The following is a 14,855-nucleotide window of genomic DNA, read 5'->3' as shown; positions in this document are numbered from 1 at the left end:
AATGGAGATATTCAAGACTTGGAGCACCTGATTAAAAAAAACACTAGACTCCGAAGATTAAGCTACTGGGAAAAACTGCAAAGAGGATTTCTAATATTGAAAGGAGGTAATAAGAGAGGTGACTATAGATAGGCCCTCCCCACAACGTAAACGTGATAGTTATCCCTGTGCATTTATTCCAACGCTATTCATGGATTTGAAAGATCCTGGGCGAAATTCTCCGGTATCGGCGCGATGTCCGCCGACTGGTGCCCAAAACGGCGCAAATCAGTCGGGCATCGCGCCGCCCCAAAGGTGCGGAATACTCCGCATCTTTGGGGGCTGAGCTCCAACCTTAAGGGGCTAGGTCGGCGCCGGACGAATTTCCGCCCCGCCAGTTGGTGGAAAAGGCCTTTGGTGCCCCGCCAGTTGGCGCGGAAATTACATCTCCGGGCGGCGCATGCGTGGGAGCGTTAGCGGCCGCTGACAGCATTCCCGCGCATGCGCAGTGGAGGGAGTCTTTTCCGTCTCCGCCATGGTGGAGACCGTGGCGAAGGTGGAAGGGAAAGAGTGCCCTCACGGCACAGGCCCGCCCCGATCGCAGGCCAGGCCACCGTGGGGGGGCACCCCCCGGGGCCAGATCACCCCGCGCCGCCCCCCCCCCCCCCCCCCCCAGGACCCCGGAGCCCGCCCGCGCCGCCTTGTCCCGCCGGTAAGATAGGTGGTTTAATCTACGCCGGCGGGACAGGCATTTTAGCGGCGGGACTTCGGCCCATCCGGGCCGATGAATCGCGGGGGGGGCTCGTCAACCGGCGCAGCGCGATTCCCGCCCCCGCCGAATATCCGGTGCCGGAGAATTCGGCAACCAGCGGGGGCGGAATTCACGCCAGCCCCCGGCGATTCTCCGACCCGGCGGGGGGGTCGGAGAATCCCGTCCCCTGTTTGGGTCCATTATCTGTTTTCTGACTTTCTCCAAACATATTTTTACCTCATAGCCTGTGGACCTTGGGTTTCCAGAGGATTTACAAGATTTTCCTAACCCTTTGACTGGCACTGTGAAGACGGTGCTTAAGGAATTCTATACTCTTTATTTTTTTCTATGTTGGTTTTACCAGCAGATATTCTGTGGATATCTAAAGAATTCAGTGAAAAACTGCTAAACAGTCAGAAAAGCAACCAATCCTCACACACTGCTAATAAAAAAGATTTTTTTTTTAATAGTGCAATCGAGTCAGTCAATGATTTTTGAAAAATTTACATCCCTCACTGTTTTGTCCATGCTAATTGAAATGTCTTCTGTCCAAAGTATGATTTTAAACAAAAAATTTAAAAATTACATATTTTACCTTAAAAGCTCTGTTATTAAAATATGTCCCTCTAAGAAAGACAGTGGGTGTGATCAACCCGAATGAGAACAGAGTCCCACAGCGAGCACATTAGATGGGATGGGCGTTTTCTGGTGCTCGGAGAAACACCATGCTACTGAACGCCCATTTGGATAGATGCCCCGATGAGGCCGCACTTAGTCCCATGTTGTGCACTGAGGAGTTCCCTTCGCTGAGCCCCATCTATCAGGGGGTCCTTAGCCACCTCCCCCAAACCACGCACCCCTAAGCCTGATCCCTTTTGCAGGAAAAATGCCAGCTTGATACTGTCAGCCTGGCACCCTGGCAGTGTAACCTGGGCACCTCGGCAGTGCCAGGTTGCTCAGTTCCAAGGTGCCCAGCTGGCACTTGCAATGCCAGGGTGGGATCCTACCCAGAGGGAAAGACTTGGGGGGCCTCTAATCCCGTAAGAGGTCCCCCACAAGTGCCGTTCCATCTGGTCCCCTTTTGTGAACAGCATTTGCCTGAGATCTCCAAGGTGAGGAGATTATATCCCACTACTTGGATAGATCCTGAGTGCCTATTAGAGTGAGACTAGCTGTATATTTTAACAATGCCCAGCATATTGTAACAATTTCCTCAACCTCTCATGCTACTTTTAAAGATTAATATTGCTGAATCTTCATCCTTTTAAGTTTTTGTCATTTAATATACATGCCCTGTCCTTTCTCTTACTCCATAAATCATACCATCTCATATCAATAACACTTCTGGTGTAGGTGGAGTGCCTGTAGGTTGTAGGTAAGTTGTTCAGTTGTAAAGTATTTATGATCTTCTTGCAGATGTTCAGCAGCCCAGACAAAGTGGCAGAACAGATCAGCAGGGACCTGGCCCAGCTTTGTTCCTGTCTTGCAGCACTGTGGAGCCAGTTCCTAGACAGCATGACACTCCAGCCAGATGTTACAGCATTCCTAAGCCAAGATCATCATAGTCTGAGGGTAATGTAAAAAATGTTTTATCCCACCTAAATGTTACCATACTGTGATTTAGATCGTAAACTTGCAATATGGGGAATATTTATAATAATTTAAAGTATGATGGACGAGATTCTCTGGCTTCCCCACGGCATGTTTCTCGGTGGCAGGACGCAGCCCGCCATTGGGCGGCGGTGGGATCTCCTGGTCATATCGCTGTCAATTGGATTTCCCATTGAATCCACCCCCAGCTGCTGGGAACGCCATAGCGAGGGTGCGCTGTCGACAGGCCTGGAGGATCCTGTCGGCGTATACAGCCAGAAGTACTCGCCTAATGTTTCACTGTAAACAAAAGTCTTACAAGCTTCGACTGAAACAGTGAAACATCTGTGTGTATGTTTTTATGTATCCAGGGTAATAAAAGGTTTTCAGGGCCATCGGAGATTACACTCATTACACCACTCCCTGGGTAAAGAAACACAGGGACCTGTAGCCTGCTCAGGATTCGCCTGTCAAAAAACTCTCTGATACCCTTGACTGATCAGATAATCTCGTTGAGGCCCTCAAACTCTTCAGTGATTTTCCAGAATAAGTTTCTCTTGCTGTCTATAATCTGTGATAGCTTTGCTTTCGAAAGAAAATCTAGTGCCACCTTGAAAAGCGTCAGTCTTCACTGCTACTGTAATAAAGATACATCAAAAGAACTGTAGGTTGCGCAAATATTTACTCCATTGAAATCTGAAATTAGCCAGGGAAAATAAATTTTGCTGCAATGTTGAAACAAATGCCTTTAAGGATCGAAAATATAGGCTCCCCAGTATAAAATGTAACAATAATTCTGAAAACCAGACCCTAATTAGAATATTGCATCTCCATGGGAACATGACGGTGAATTTTACGACCCCCCCCCTCCGTCATATTTGAACCATGAAATAAAGCACATGGCCAGCCTGCCACCTTCCCGCCTGTCTTTCTCCCCAGCCCATCAGGCAGCCCGCCCACCCTCAATCCTATTGAAGCCCTCAATTAGCTAACTAACTGTCACTTAAGAGCCTCATTGTACCCCTGCTGCATGCAGGGGAAGGTGGGAGAAATGCGGGCAGCCCGGCAGCTTAATGGACTGCTGCTGGGCACGAAAGGCACTGTATCTCTCTTGGCGGTGTTCCCCTATGCCCATTGAGGGCACCTTCTCACAAGATGATGACCCCCTTTGTTCCCCCCCGCTTGCCTCTCTAACCTGGCGTTTACTCCTTTGCCACCCCCTCGCTGGGGTCTCCCAAACATGCCCATCCGATATCCAGAGATCCCGAAGTCTGAGAAACACCTTTGCTTCTTCGTGGAAACTGGTGGTAGTCCCAGCAATGGTCACTACTGTCTTCTGCAACTGCTGGGACAACAAAGTTGACGGGCAGCTCTCTAGGCTGGGACTTCCTGTCCCTGAGGGGCAGAAGTCTTACTCTGCATTAATTAAGGCTGTCTCCAGTGTATTATCTCTTTGGGGCAGCCTGATTTCACATTGGCAAGGTGCCAATCAACTTTTAGGTCAGGAGGCAAGTAAAGCATCCCTCACAGTTAAATCTACGCATGGGCATTATTTGGAACATGACTGTTACCAGGACATTCCCTTTCACAGTTAGGCACTAAATGCCCCCATGCAAGATGAAAGCCCAGCTATTATGTGGTGCATTATCTTGGAAACATAATTGACAGACTGTAGCAATCCAACTGGAAATGTGAAGGAAGGCTACCTGAGGACACTTTAGTGTCCCAATACATGACTCTCTGTTATGGGGAGACGTTGGGGAGCGAGGCAGATTGGGCTGTAGGCAGATTGCACTGTAATGATGTAGGTAATGCGGGGGTTGGAGGGTGAAAGATTGGACTTCTGAGGTTAAAGGCTGCTGAATGATCCATGGGGAGGTAGCATTCCTGCTAATAGGTGACATTTTAAAACTTAGCCTGGACCACACTTTAGTCCTACCTGTGGATTGACCCTTTTTAAACTCTTCTAAGCACTGATCCGCATTCAACACATTTCCAGGTTTTAATCACAAATTTGCTTAATAGGCGCATACCAATTTATTTCTCCAATCAAAGATACAACTGTAATGGCCTGAACTGGAATATGTGGGGAAGGGGCTTGAAATACTGAGGGTGGCTGGGTCTGAATAGCAGTGATAGCTAAGATGTATCTTAACAACAATCTGGGGACAAATGGTGGAGCAATTTAATTAACACTGTTACGCAAAGATTTCACATTATACACTGAAACTGTTTATCATAGATTATCATAGAATTTACAGTGCAGAATGAGGCCATTCGGCCCATCGAGTCTGCACCGGCTCCCCAAGGTCAACACCGCCACCCTATCCCCATAACCCAGTAACCCCACCCAACACTAAGGGCAATTTTGGACACTAAGGGCAATTTAATGTTAAATAATGCAATTCTTGCGTTTAGGCACAATTAGTTATCATTTATGTTGAACAGTTCTAATATACAGCACACCAGTTAAAAGGTACTCTGTTAATTAAAACAAAGCAATTGATGTCAGACCTTTTTTCTATTCCACCGAATGAAGAAATTGCAGGATTTGATTGGAATAGCATAGGATGAGGTTGCTGCTCTTTCAAGAGCAGGGATCTGAGTAACTTGTGAAATACATTGGCTGGATCTGGAGATATAAGCACTCAAAAATCATCTCCCTCATTTCCCATGGGTGCCAAGTCGGGTACAGTAGTTTCATTAGCCTATATGATTATATTTTACACCTGACTACCATATTTTATTGATCTATGTAAATGGATCCCAAACGTTCTCTGGGTCTCTTCACTTCACCATTTCCACCTAACTTTTCACCATTTAAAAAAATACTCAGATCTATTTTTTTGTGGTCCAAAATAGTTGACTTCACACTTAACTGCATTAACATTCATTTGTCAGTCTTTCTTTCTCACTTAATCTTTCAATGTCTCCTTCCCTATTTACTGCGCCACCAGTCTTTGTATCATTGACAAACATAGACATTCTAGAATAGTTCAGCACATAAGGAGGTCATTCAGTCCTTCGGATCTGCACTGACAATACATGCCTCTCTTTTGTGGGGGGAAGTTGGGGAGTGAGGCAGATTGGGCTGTAATGATGGCAGGGTCATGTGGGGGTTGGCGTGTTGGAGTGTGAAAGATTGGGGCTGCTGAAGTTTAAGGCTGCCGAATGATGCATGGGGGGGTAGCACTCCTGCTAATAGGCAACATTTTAAAAGTTAACCTGGGCCACTCGGCTTCTCCTGTCACTGTTCTGCTGTCAGGCAGCAGATAAAGCAAGAGTCTCCCTGTCGTGACTTTAAAAATAAGTCACAGTGCCATTGGCATCATTGGACCTCGACTTTTGTATATTAGGTTGGCCTTAATAACCACTCTCCTTCCCGATGAGGCCCTAAAGTCTAAATTTGCTGAAGGCTAGAGATATGCAATTCCCATTGGTTGTTTCTGCCATTGACACCCACAGTTACAGACGTCAAACCTTGATTTGGAGAAGACGAGAAAATGGTAAAGCATCAAATTATAATTAGAGCAAAATCAGTGCAAAAACACAAGGTGGAAGATTCACCCTTAATATTTGCTGCTTTGTAAATAAAAATCACATTTGCACTGTTCTAAAAGTCAGAATGAAGAAGCCCAACTGTGCCGTGTGATTTTTGCCACATCTTCTGCTGCCACTTCTCTTGAGGCGCTTTCTGCCATCACCATCTGAGCCAATACATCCCTTCCTCCAGACTCGGAGAAATGCTGCCTGGCCTTGCTTTTTCAACCATCACTGTGATTAAGTACGTGGCTCCCTCAGCAATGAAAGCAAGATCAACCGATTTTCTGTGGGGATTCAGCACATGAACTGAGGTTCTAATTCTTTGAAGCAGCCCACATTGATGTTTTACACATCATAAAAGCAATTATTCAATCAGGAAAACTAGCTACAATGCTTTTGCTTTGTTTAGTTTTATAGTATTGTGTGTGGAGGTGGTGCATCATTGGAGGGCATGGGGGAGAAAGACACACAAGCATTGACCTAGGATTTTAACAAACATTTTAAGTGCATGCGCATCAGGTCTAAAGAAATCCAATGGTTGTTGTTTGGTTTTTTTTAGAGAGTGATACATGTCAAATCATTACCCTGCCATATTTGAGATACTGGGGCTGGATTCTCCGGTCGCCGACACCAAAATCACGTTCGGCGACCGGCCAGAGAATCCAAGTTTCCGATGAAATCGGGGGAGTCGCCGCTTTCGCGATGCGCCGCCCCCTCCAATGCGGCGTACGCTGCGAGTACGCCGTGCCACAGATTTTGTCTGAGGCCCGCCCCCGATGCTCCGCCCCTGACCGGCTGAGTTCCCGACGGCCTGGGTCTATCATGATCTCAACCGTTGGGGACTCGGCGTGGCGGCTGCAACTCAGCCCAGTGCCACCACAGTCGGGGGAGGGCCGATCCGCGGCCAGGGGGCACTGTGGGAGGTGGTCCGGGCCACGCGTGCCTGCCAAAGAGGGCACTACTTAGTGGGCCGTGTCCGCGAGCGGTCTCCGCCAAGTAACCGACGCGGCCGCTGCAGGTCGCTGCCATGCGCATGCACGGCCACAGACCAGGCAATTCTCTGGCAGCTAGAGCCGGGTACCCTACACTGCCGTCCTGCTAGCCCCCAACAAAACGGGGAATTGGTGGCCATTTTGCATCAGTTTTTCTGGCGTAACACACTATCGTTCCCACGCCGTTGGGGGGACATAGCCCCAGAATCGGAGAATCCAGCCCCTGGTTTAAATAATGTGTATGAAAATGTTCCGTCTGCGCTGCCTTCATGAACTAGAGGAGTTGGGGAAGGGATGAAAGTCTGCACATCAAAACATTCCATAATTTGTTACTAAACCTATTGGACCAAATGTTGCTACAGCAGGGCACAGTTCTGTTATTGAATTATTTGCATGATAAATTGCTGAAAGTGCAAACTAATAATGTTAAGATGAAGGGACAGGCATCTTGGGACCTTTTTTTAATGGAAAAACAACTGTGTTTCTGCTTAACAAATCAGATTGAAGTGCTGTAAAATCAACAGCGCAAGGACTAAGAAGGAAGTGTAATTTAGAGTGAGTGAAATCAGGTACACAGCAGGAGATGAACAGGAGGAAAGAAAAATTGGATTATGAGAGGTAAAAAAGACAGAAAAGGAAAGTAAAACAGAATTACTTTTCTTTAAATCACGACAATTAAATCTGGGAGGATTGAAACTAAATCTTTGGAATGGCTAATTTTCAATGCCAAGGGATAATGACTGGCAATGATTTTCACTTACCATGTCATTAAAAGAGTACATAAACTTGAAGGAAGTTGACTTAATATTCTGTGTCAAGTTTATGTCATGCTGCTCAATGCATTCCAATGGCAGACAACAAGATGCCATTTCACAAAGCTGATGAGGGAGCTGCAAATTCAAGGAGCAACTTTTACTTTTTGAGTTGAACTGTGCCCTTGCCTGAAACTGCTATACCATTTTCACATAGATGACAGCTATTAGCCTCACTGTTTACTTTGAAGGCAAAATCTGGGTCATTATTGTTGCTGGTGGCTGCAATATAAAATGTAAATTTAACTCTGGTTCAGAGGTTGGTGTTTCTATGAGGTTTGGGTTAAATAAAATAGCTGGGTCAGAGTAGCAACACACCCTGCAAAATAAAATAAGTCACTATGTAAATACAAGAAAAGATGAAGAGAAACTTGGGATTAAAGAAAAGTATGTCTGTCCATACGCAGGTAAGAAGATTTTCAGAGGCCTTCTTCTACATGGAGCATCAGAAACAGTTGGCAGTTACATTCCAGGAACACATGTGAGTTTTTTTTACCAGGTTATTCTCTTGTATTAGGCAAAACCGAGTGGTTAAATTAATCATGTTCCATATTTGACAATGGACAATATCTTGTGTCCTCCCCCATGGTGAGTTTGGTGGTAGGGATGCATTTAATCAGACAGGAGGTGAGCAGGTGGGGACTCTGCCATCTTCCTGCCTCCACCCAAATTAAGTCAATGGCGAGAAGGTCTCTGGATGCCAATTGCAACTCTTAAGAGGACATTAAATGCCCACTTAGGGCCTCATCCTGCTGTCCAGCATCAAGCGGGGGCTTGCCACGGGGGGGGGGGGGGGGGGGGAGGTGCTTGTAGAAGGTTACTTGGGGAGGTGGGAGGTGGGGGGGGGCGAGGGGGAGGCGCTTGTGGAAGGTTACTTGGGGAGGTGGGGGGGTGGGGGGGTTGAAGAGGTGGGTGTCTGAGTGGCATGAGAAGCAGTGGGCCAGCCTGAAAAGAGGTGACCCGGAGATCTCTGCGGCCAGCAGCTAAAATCCCCATCGTCTCCACAAGATTGTTTCCAATGTCATGGCTATGTGCAAAAAATGCATTAGTGCTGATGCCATGTATCCACACGATCGACTTACATTGTCATAAGCAGTTCACCAGAAGGAATCCAGAAGAGACTAAAGGAAGTAATGTCACTGATCACAATTACATACTTCTCAGCAACCAGTTGATCATTAAGCAAAGGTCTGGAATATCGTGAACATTGAGAAGAGATGTGCATGAACAGGGAGATATTTATTAAAGAAAGAAAGGGAAAGAGGTGCTGCCTGACATTCATACTCCTACATTTCCAGCTTTTAAATCCAGTCAGCTTTTCTCATCACTCTGTAACTCTACAACAACAACTTGGAAAAATCTTTAATTTAAGATAAAGCAATGGCACAGTGGGAGAGTGAAAAACAGACGCAGAGCCAAAGGGAGAGTGGATGGACTGAGGGAGAGGAGGGGTTTGGAGATGCAGGGAGACATAGAGAGGAGTTGGCAATAAAAGGCATGGCCTTGAAAGACACAAGTGATTGGAGTCAGAGAAATGGAAAGTTGAAGAGTTTCAAGTCACAGAGTGCAAAGAAGTAAATCCAAGGAAGAGTTCAAAATCCTGCCTCTGGTCTGCGGAGGACATCACGGAAAGATAGTATGTAGATTACTCTCTGTGTTAATCAGGTGCCATCTACTCCTTGCGTCTTAAATGTTTAATAAGTCACTTGTATTTGACTCTTTTACCATAATGAAAGATTTGCCTGGATCAACTATTCAATTACCTTAATATAAAAAATTCAATTAGGCCACATTGAAATCTCCTTTGGAGAAGGAAGAGAAATTGCAACATGGTATAGATGGTGAAACCACTCTGTACTGGAGATTTAACTCCATTATAGTGCTGCTTTTGGCCAACCTTATTAAAGATTGCATTTGACTTGATTTAATTTCCATTGCATTTTGACAAATGGCGGAGAATGTTCTCTTTGAATTAGTCAAAAAGAAAATTACATTTTTTTGGCTCGAGGGAAAATAGTGCAACTTTAGATTACATGAAATAACTAAATGTCTTTTTTTAAAGTCATCATTAATAACTTCTATCGAGGTATTCCTAGAAATGATTATCTTGTGCGCTGGAGAGCACTGATTAGTATCTGCTTTATTAGATTATTTTCATATTGGGATTGAACTTCAAATCTTTTTTGATGTATATTTTCTTTAAAAACAGCCTCCTCAATGTCATCCAATGGGCTGAAGTAATTGATGTCCACAAGATGCTGCCTGAGATGCTCCACCTGGCATCAGGACAAGCGGTCTAGGGAAACCAAATTAATCCAGGCTCGTGTGCTTGATTTTTATCCAGTGCACCCTGCTGAAAACTCTATGGTTGAATATTAGCTCGTCGGCAAGGAAGGAGCAGGTTGGATGCTATTGTGATGTTGGAATATATGGAAGAACGTGACATAAATCCGCCATCACGCCCAACTCCACAGTACCTTCCCTTGCAATCGCAGAAGGTGCAACAACTGCCCCTTTACATCCTCCCTCCTCGCCATTCAAAGTCCCAAGCACTCCTTTCTTGCGAAGCAGAATTTCACTTGCACCTCCTTCAATTTGGCCCACTGTTTTGCAGAAAAAGCATGACTCCAACCTTCCTGTCATATGCCATTTCAACTCGGCATCTTGTTCGCATGCCTACACATCCATCCATGGCCTGCTGCAGTGCTCCAGTGAAACCCATTGCAAGCTGGAGGAACAACAACTCATCTTCCAATTAGGCACATTACAACCATCAGGACTCAACAGTGAGTTCAACAGCTTTAAACTGTTACCTCCTCCATTTTAAATTCCCTTTTAACAATATCGAATACACTTATAGTCTGAATGCAAAAGCCCTCCCTGCAGCCCCCTCCCCCACTCGCTGAACCCCACACTATGCCATCTGTCTCTTTTTCTTAAGGTTGCTACATCTTGTTGCAGCCTCTCCCAGCTATGGTTTAACATCCCTCCCTCTTTGGTTCTGAAGAATAGTCAAATTTTCTTGAAATGTTAACTGTTTTCTTTCTCTCCAGATGCTGCCAGACATGTTGAGGTTTTTTTTCCAGCATTCTTTATTCTTGTTCTTGTTTCAGATTCCAGCATCTGCAGTATTCTGCTTATTTATAACATAAATAAATGTTCTTTTAAATCAATAACTCAACCTAGGTATTGTTAGTAATGATTTGTTCCAGGTACTGGAGAGCACTGTTCAGTATATCTGTTTCATTAGAAAACAGGTCCTGAAGAACCAATGGCTGCCAGACAAATTGAAGGGTGGGCCGACTGCCAGGCAGGGGGCTTTAGCATTGGGCCACAGCCAGGGAACAGAGTGGAAGGAGGGATTGGAAGATTGACAAGATCTACGAAGGAGGAGACCACAAGCTTTGGCTGGGGAATGTGCGGCAGGAATTGGAACCTCAAATTCAGTGGTGGGAGAGTGATTGGAAGGGATGATATGGGGTGAGAGATGGGAAGAGTACATACTGGGAGGGGATGGAAATCAGAAGAGTGTACGGGGTAGACCAGAAGGTTTAAAGGAAAAAAGATGGGAAGAATCTGACTTACTTTTACATTATTGCATGCCATCTCAACCAAACTCACCTGTATTCATTTGGAGAGGAAGGGGGACTGGAGGTTTAAAACGTCACCCCCTTAATATACTTCACAGAAGCAGAGAACACACACTCCAGGCTCATTCATCAATTGTGGGTATTTTGGCAAGGTACCAGAAGATCTGCTGATTCTGATGTAGCTACTCAAGCATAAGTCAGTAGAGGAGAGATATTAGGGAAAGAAAAATTAAGTCATCAGCGCCGTAGCCTTTTCATAGGGCGGAAAATCTTACTGGCTTTTAGCAGAGAACCAGGGAAATTATCAAGAATAAATGACCTGCACACATTCAACTGGATTATTGAATTGCTTAAGCTAACAGCGCAGCTGCCTGGGCATGAGAATTAACATTAGATGTTTTACTTTGGGATAGGAATTGCTCAAAGCAAGAAAAGTGTAACATAAATCCTTGGAGCGTGTTTGGATTATCATCGCTGCTGATAGAAAATCTGAGCAATAGGAATGTTTTGTACTGCTGATGGTAACTTGAAAATTAGGACATAATACCCTGCTTTATATAGCCAATAAGGTGGCCACTCTTGGCTGCAAGGAAAAGATGGATTGAAGTCTCTTTCTCCGTGGCCCCTATCCCCTGGTGTTAACGGGAGGAAGAGGAAAATCTAGATGAGGATACTTCAATTGAAATCGCAATGCTCCAGAAAAAAATGGAATTACAGTCAATTATTGCCCTACATAAGCCTTTAGTTGTGAGTAAAGGATTGTGTACCCCCGTGTAATCTGTCTCTGGCCAGAAGAGAGCCGATGTATGCAGCAAGCCCATGTTTAGTGCTGGTCATGCCAAGCTAGATGGACAGGTAAGCTGTGGGGAGGACACGGAGAGGCTGCAAATAGGTGTAGATAGGTTAGGCGAGTGGGCAACAAAATGACAATTGGACTATAATATAGGGGAAGTGTTGCAGTAATTCACTTGGTAGTAAGAATAAAAAAAGGCAGAATATTTTTTTAAAGGTGAGAAACATGTAATATTCAAAGAGACTTGGGTATGTTTGTACAAGGGGCACGGAAGGTTAGTGTTTAGCTTCAGGAAGCAATCAGGAAGGCAAATGGTACATTGGTTTACTTCATGGGGATTGGAGCACAGGAATTAAGAAGTTTTGCTACAGTTGCACAGGGTTTTGTTGAACCAGCAAATGGGTTACTGTGGGACTTTTTGGTGTCCATATTTAGGAAAGGATATACTTCCATTGGAGGCGATACTGCAAAAGTTCACTAGATTGGTCCCTACGATGAGGGGGGGGGGTCCGATGATTAGAGGCTGAGTAAATTGGGTTTATATTCTATGGAGTTAAGAGAATGAGAGGCAATCTCATTAAAACCTACAAAATTCTGAAAGGGCATGGCAGCACGGTGGCGCAGTGGATAGCACTGGTGCCTCACGGCGCTGATGTCCCAGGTTTGGTCCCAGCTCTGGGTCACTGTCCGTGTGGAGTTTGCACATTCTCCCCGTGTTTGCGTGGGTTTCGCCCCTTAACCCAAAGATGTGCAGGGTAGGTGGATTGGCCACACTAAATGGCCCTTAATTGGAAAACATGAATTGGGTACTCTAAATTTTAAAAAGAAATTCTGAAAGGGCTTGACAGAGTGGTCGAGGAATATAAATCTTGGGGCCAGAGTCTCAGGATAGGATTTCGAACTGAGTTGAAGAGGCATTCTTTCACTCAAAGGGTTGTGTTTCATTGGAGTTCTCTTCCCCAGAGACTTGTGGATGGCCCATCATTGAACGCATTTAAGTCTGGTATGCACAGACTTTTGGTGTCTCAGGGTATTCATGGTTATGGGGAGTGTGTGGGAAAATGGAGTTGGAACCTAAGATCAACCATGAGCATCATTGAATGGAGGAGCAGGCTCGATGTGACAAGTGGTCTACTCCCGATTCCTGGTTCTTAAGTTTTCATGTTCTCATAGCAAAACTGTTGTGCATTGATAGGTAGGAAATGGGTACAGTTTTAAGTAATTTATATTTATGTTTATGTGTGTGGGGCATAACCTACAGCTTTAAGTGTGAGTTTCAATATTATAAGTTGCGTGTAAGTGTCTGGGTATTTTGATACCTGTATTATAATGCAGTCTTTACAACTGTAAAACACACACGGGGCGTGGTTCAGTGGCCTCGTTGCACCTGACTTTGTGTCGGAACGAAGCCTTTGAATCTCATGAGATTCGCGATGCTCTCTGTCTCCCGAGATTTAACGGAGTCTCGTGAGACTTCGCGGATCTCCACCTCAGTGGGTGAGACCCAGATATGCATATTTAAATGAACAATTACGCTTCATTTGCTGGATTCCCCCAGGCCCGTGATTCACTGGCAGTGCCTATGAAACCTTGTCAGGGTGCCGTTTAGTACTGGTCCATACAATCGTGGGCCATTGATAATGGCACCTGAGGGGTTCTCCCAAGCCATTGGAAACCCCTGGCTATTTAGGCATTAGGCAGGGTGACACTCTGTCACTCCCGCTGGCACCTAGAGACCTTGACACCTTGATACTGCTACCCCTGCACCCTGGCAGTGCCACCCTGGCAATGCCAGACTGGTGGGGTGGCACTGCTAAGCTGGCAGGGGCACTGCCAGGCTGGCAGTGTCAAGGTGCCCAGATGCCTGGTTGCACATGCCAGGGGTCAGAACCGAGGGTTCCTGGCCATAAGAGGTGGAGTGAGCAGGGGCCTCGAAGACACGGTAAGAGGTAGGTTGGGTGACGTGGGGGGGGGGGGGGGGGGGGGGGGGGGGGTGAGGGGGTCTGGAAGCCACAATGGAGTCACTGAAAGATCCACCTTGATCCACGGGTAGTCTTGACAAAATGACATAAGTGCGGCCAAGACATGGCATTCCTCGCTGGGCCAAAGAAAATGGAAAACTGACATTGGATAGCCACACCCTGCTAAACGAGCCTCAAACTGGACACTAAAATGTTTTGTTTGAATCGCACCCAGGATATTAAAAAACTGGTCTGTTGTCTTGCGATCAGGGGCCCCGCACAAAAGCAGTTTGCATTTGGTTGAAAGAAGGTAACCCAGAAGTAAGCCGCTTCCCACAGACACATGGAACAGGGAAGATGTGAAGCGAAACTGCAGCGAGCAGGCCCCAAACTAAAGAACAGAAAGTTCCAGAAGCCACGGAATGGGACAGAAAAAGTTTCCAGGAAGACTGTGAAGTTAAGGAATAAAGAACAGGAATCTGGATGAAAAAAATGTTTGGTACACTAAAGCTGGGAGTCAGGAGCAGAGAGGCTCGCAGTTTAAGGCAGGGCTGCAAGGTGCAGACCTGGGGACATTGGCTTCCAAGAAGCCAGAGATCCAAAGTGACTCAAAAATTTGTGACTCCTTAATATGGGCCTGTGAAGTAGTAGTGTTCTGTTGGCATGGTCGGGTTTCTCAAAGATTGTGTGGAAGACAAAACTGTAATGCATGTGGTGCTGCAGGGCAGTGGAACATCAGAAGGAGAGGTTGAAATCCTGGAGGTGGATCCTTGGTGAAGACATCCAAGAGAAAGCGTTGTGCGAGAAGATTCCAAAGCATGTTGGTCAAGAACAGAGATCGAAA

The 14,855-nt window shown here is 45.8% G+C and overlaps 1 protein-coding gene across 2 annotated transcripts in view; it reads left to right on the top strand.

Moving 5' to 3' along the window:
• fam135b (family with sequence similarity 135 member B) overlaps positions 1-14,855 on the top strand; it is a 607,420-nt gene that overhangs the window by 438,183 nt on the left and 154,382 nt on the right. For both annotated transcript variants that reach the window (XM_072468261.1, XM_072468262.1), the window contains exons 10-11: positions 2,147-2,302; positions 8,075-8,148. In XM_072468261.1, coding sequence (XP_072324362.1) covers positions 2,147-2,302; positions 8,075-8,148 — 230 coding nt within the window. The remainder of the gene's footprint in view (positions 1-2,146; positions 2,303-8,074; positions 8,149-14,855) is intronic.

The sequence above is a fragment of the Scyliorhinus torazame genome, chromosome 11 (genome assembly GCF_047496885.1).
Source record: "Scyliorhinus torazame isolate Kashiwa2021f chromosome 11, sScyTor2.1, whole genome shotgun sequence".
In the NCBI taxonomy this organism is placed as follows: Eukaryota; Metazoa; Chordata; class Chondrichthyes; order Carcharhiniformes; family Scyliorhinidae; genus Scyliorhinus; species Scyliorhinus torazame.
This window is presented reverse-complemented; position numbering and strand designations above follow the sequence as displayed.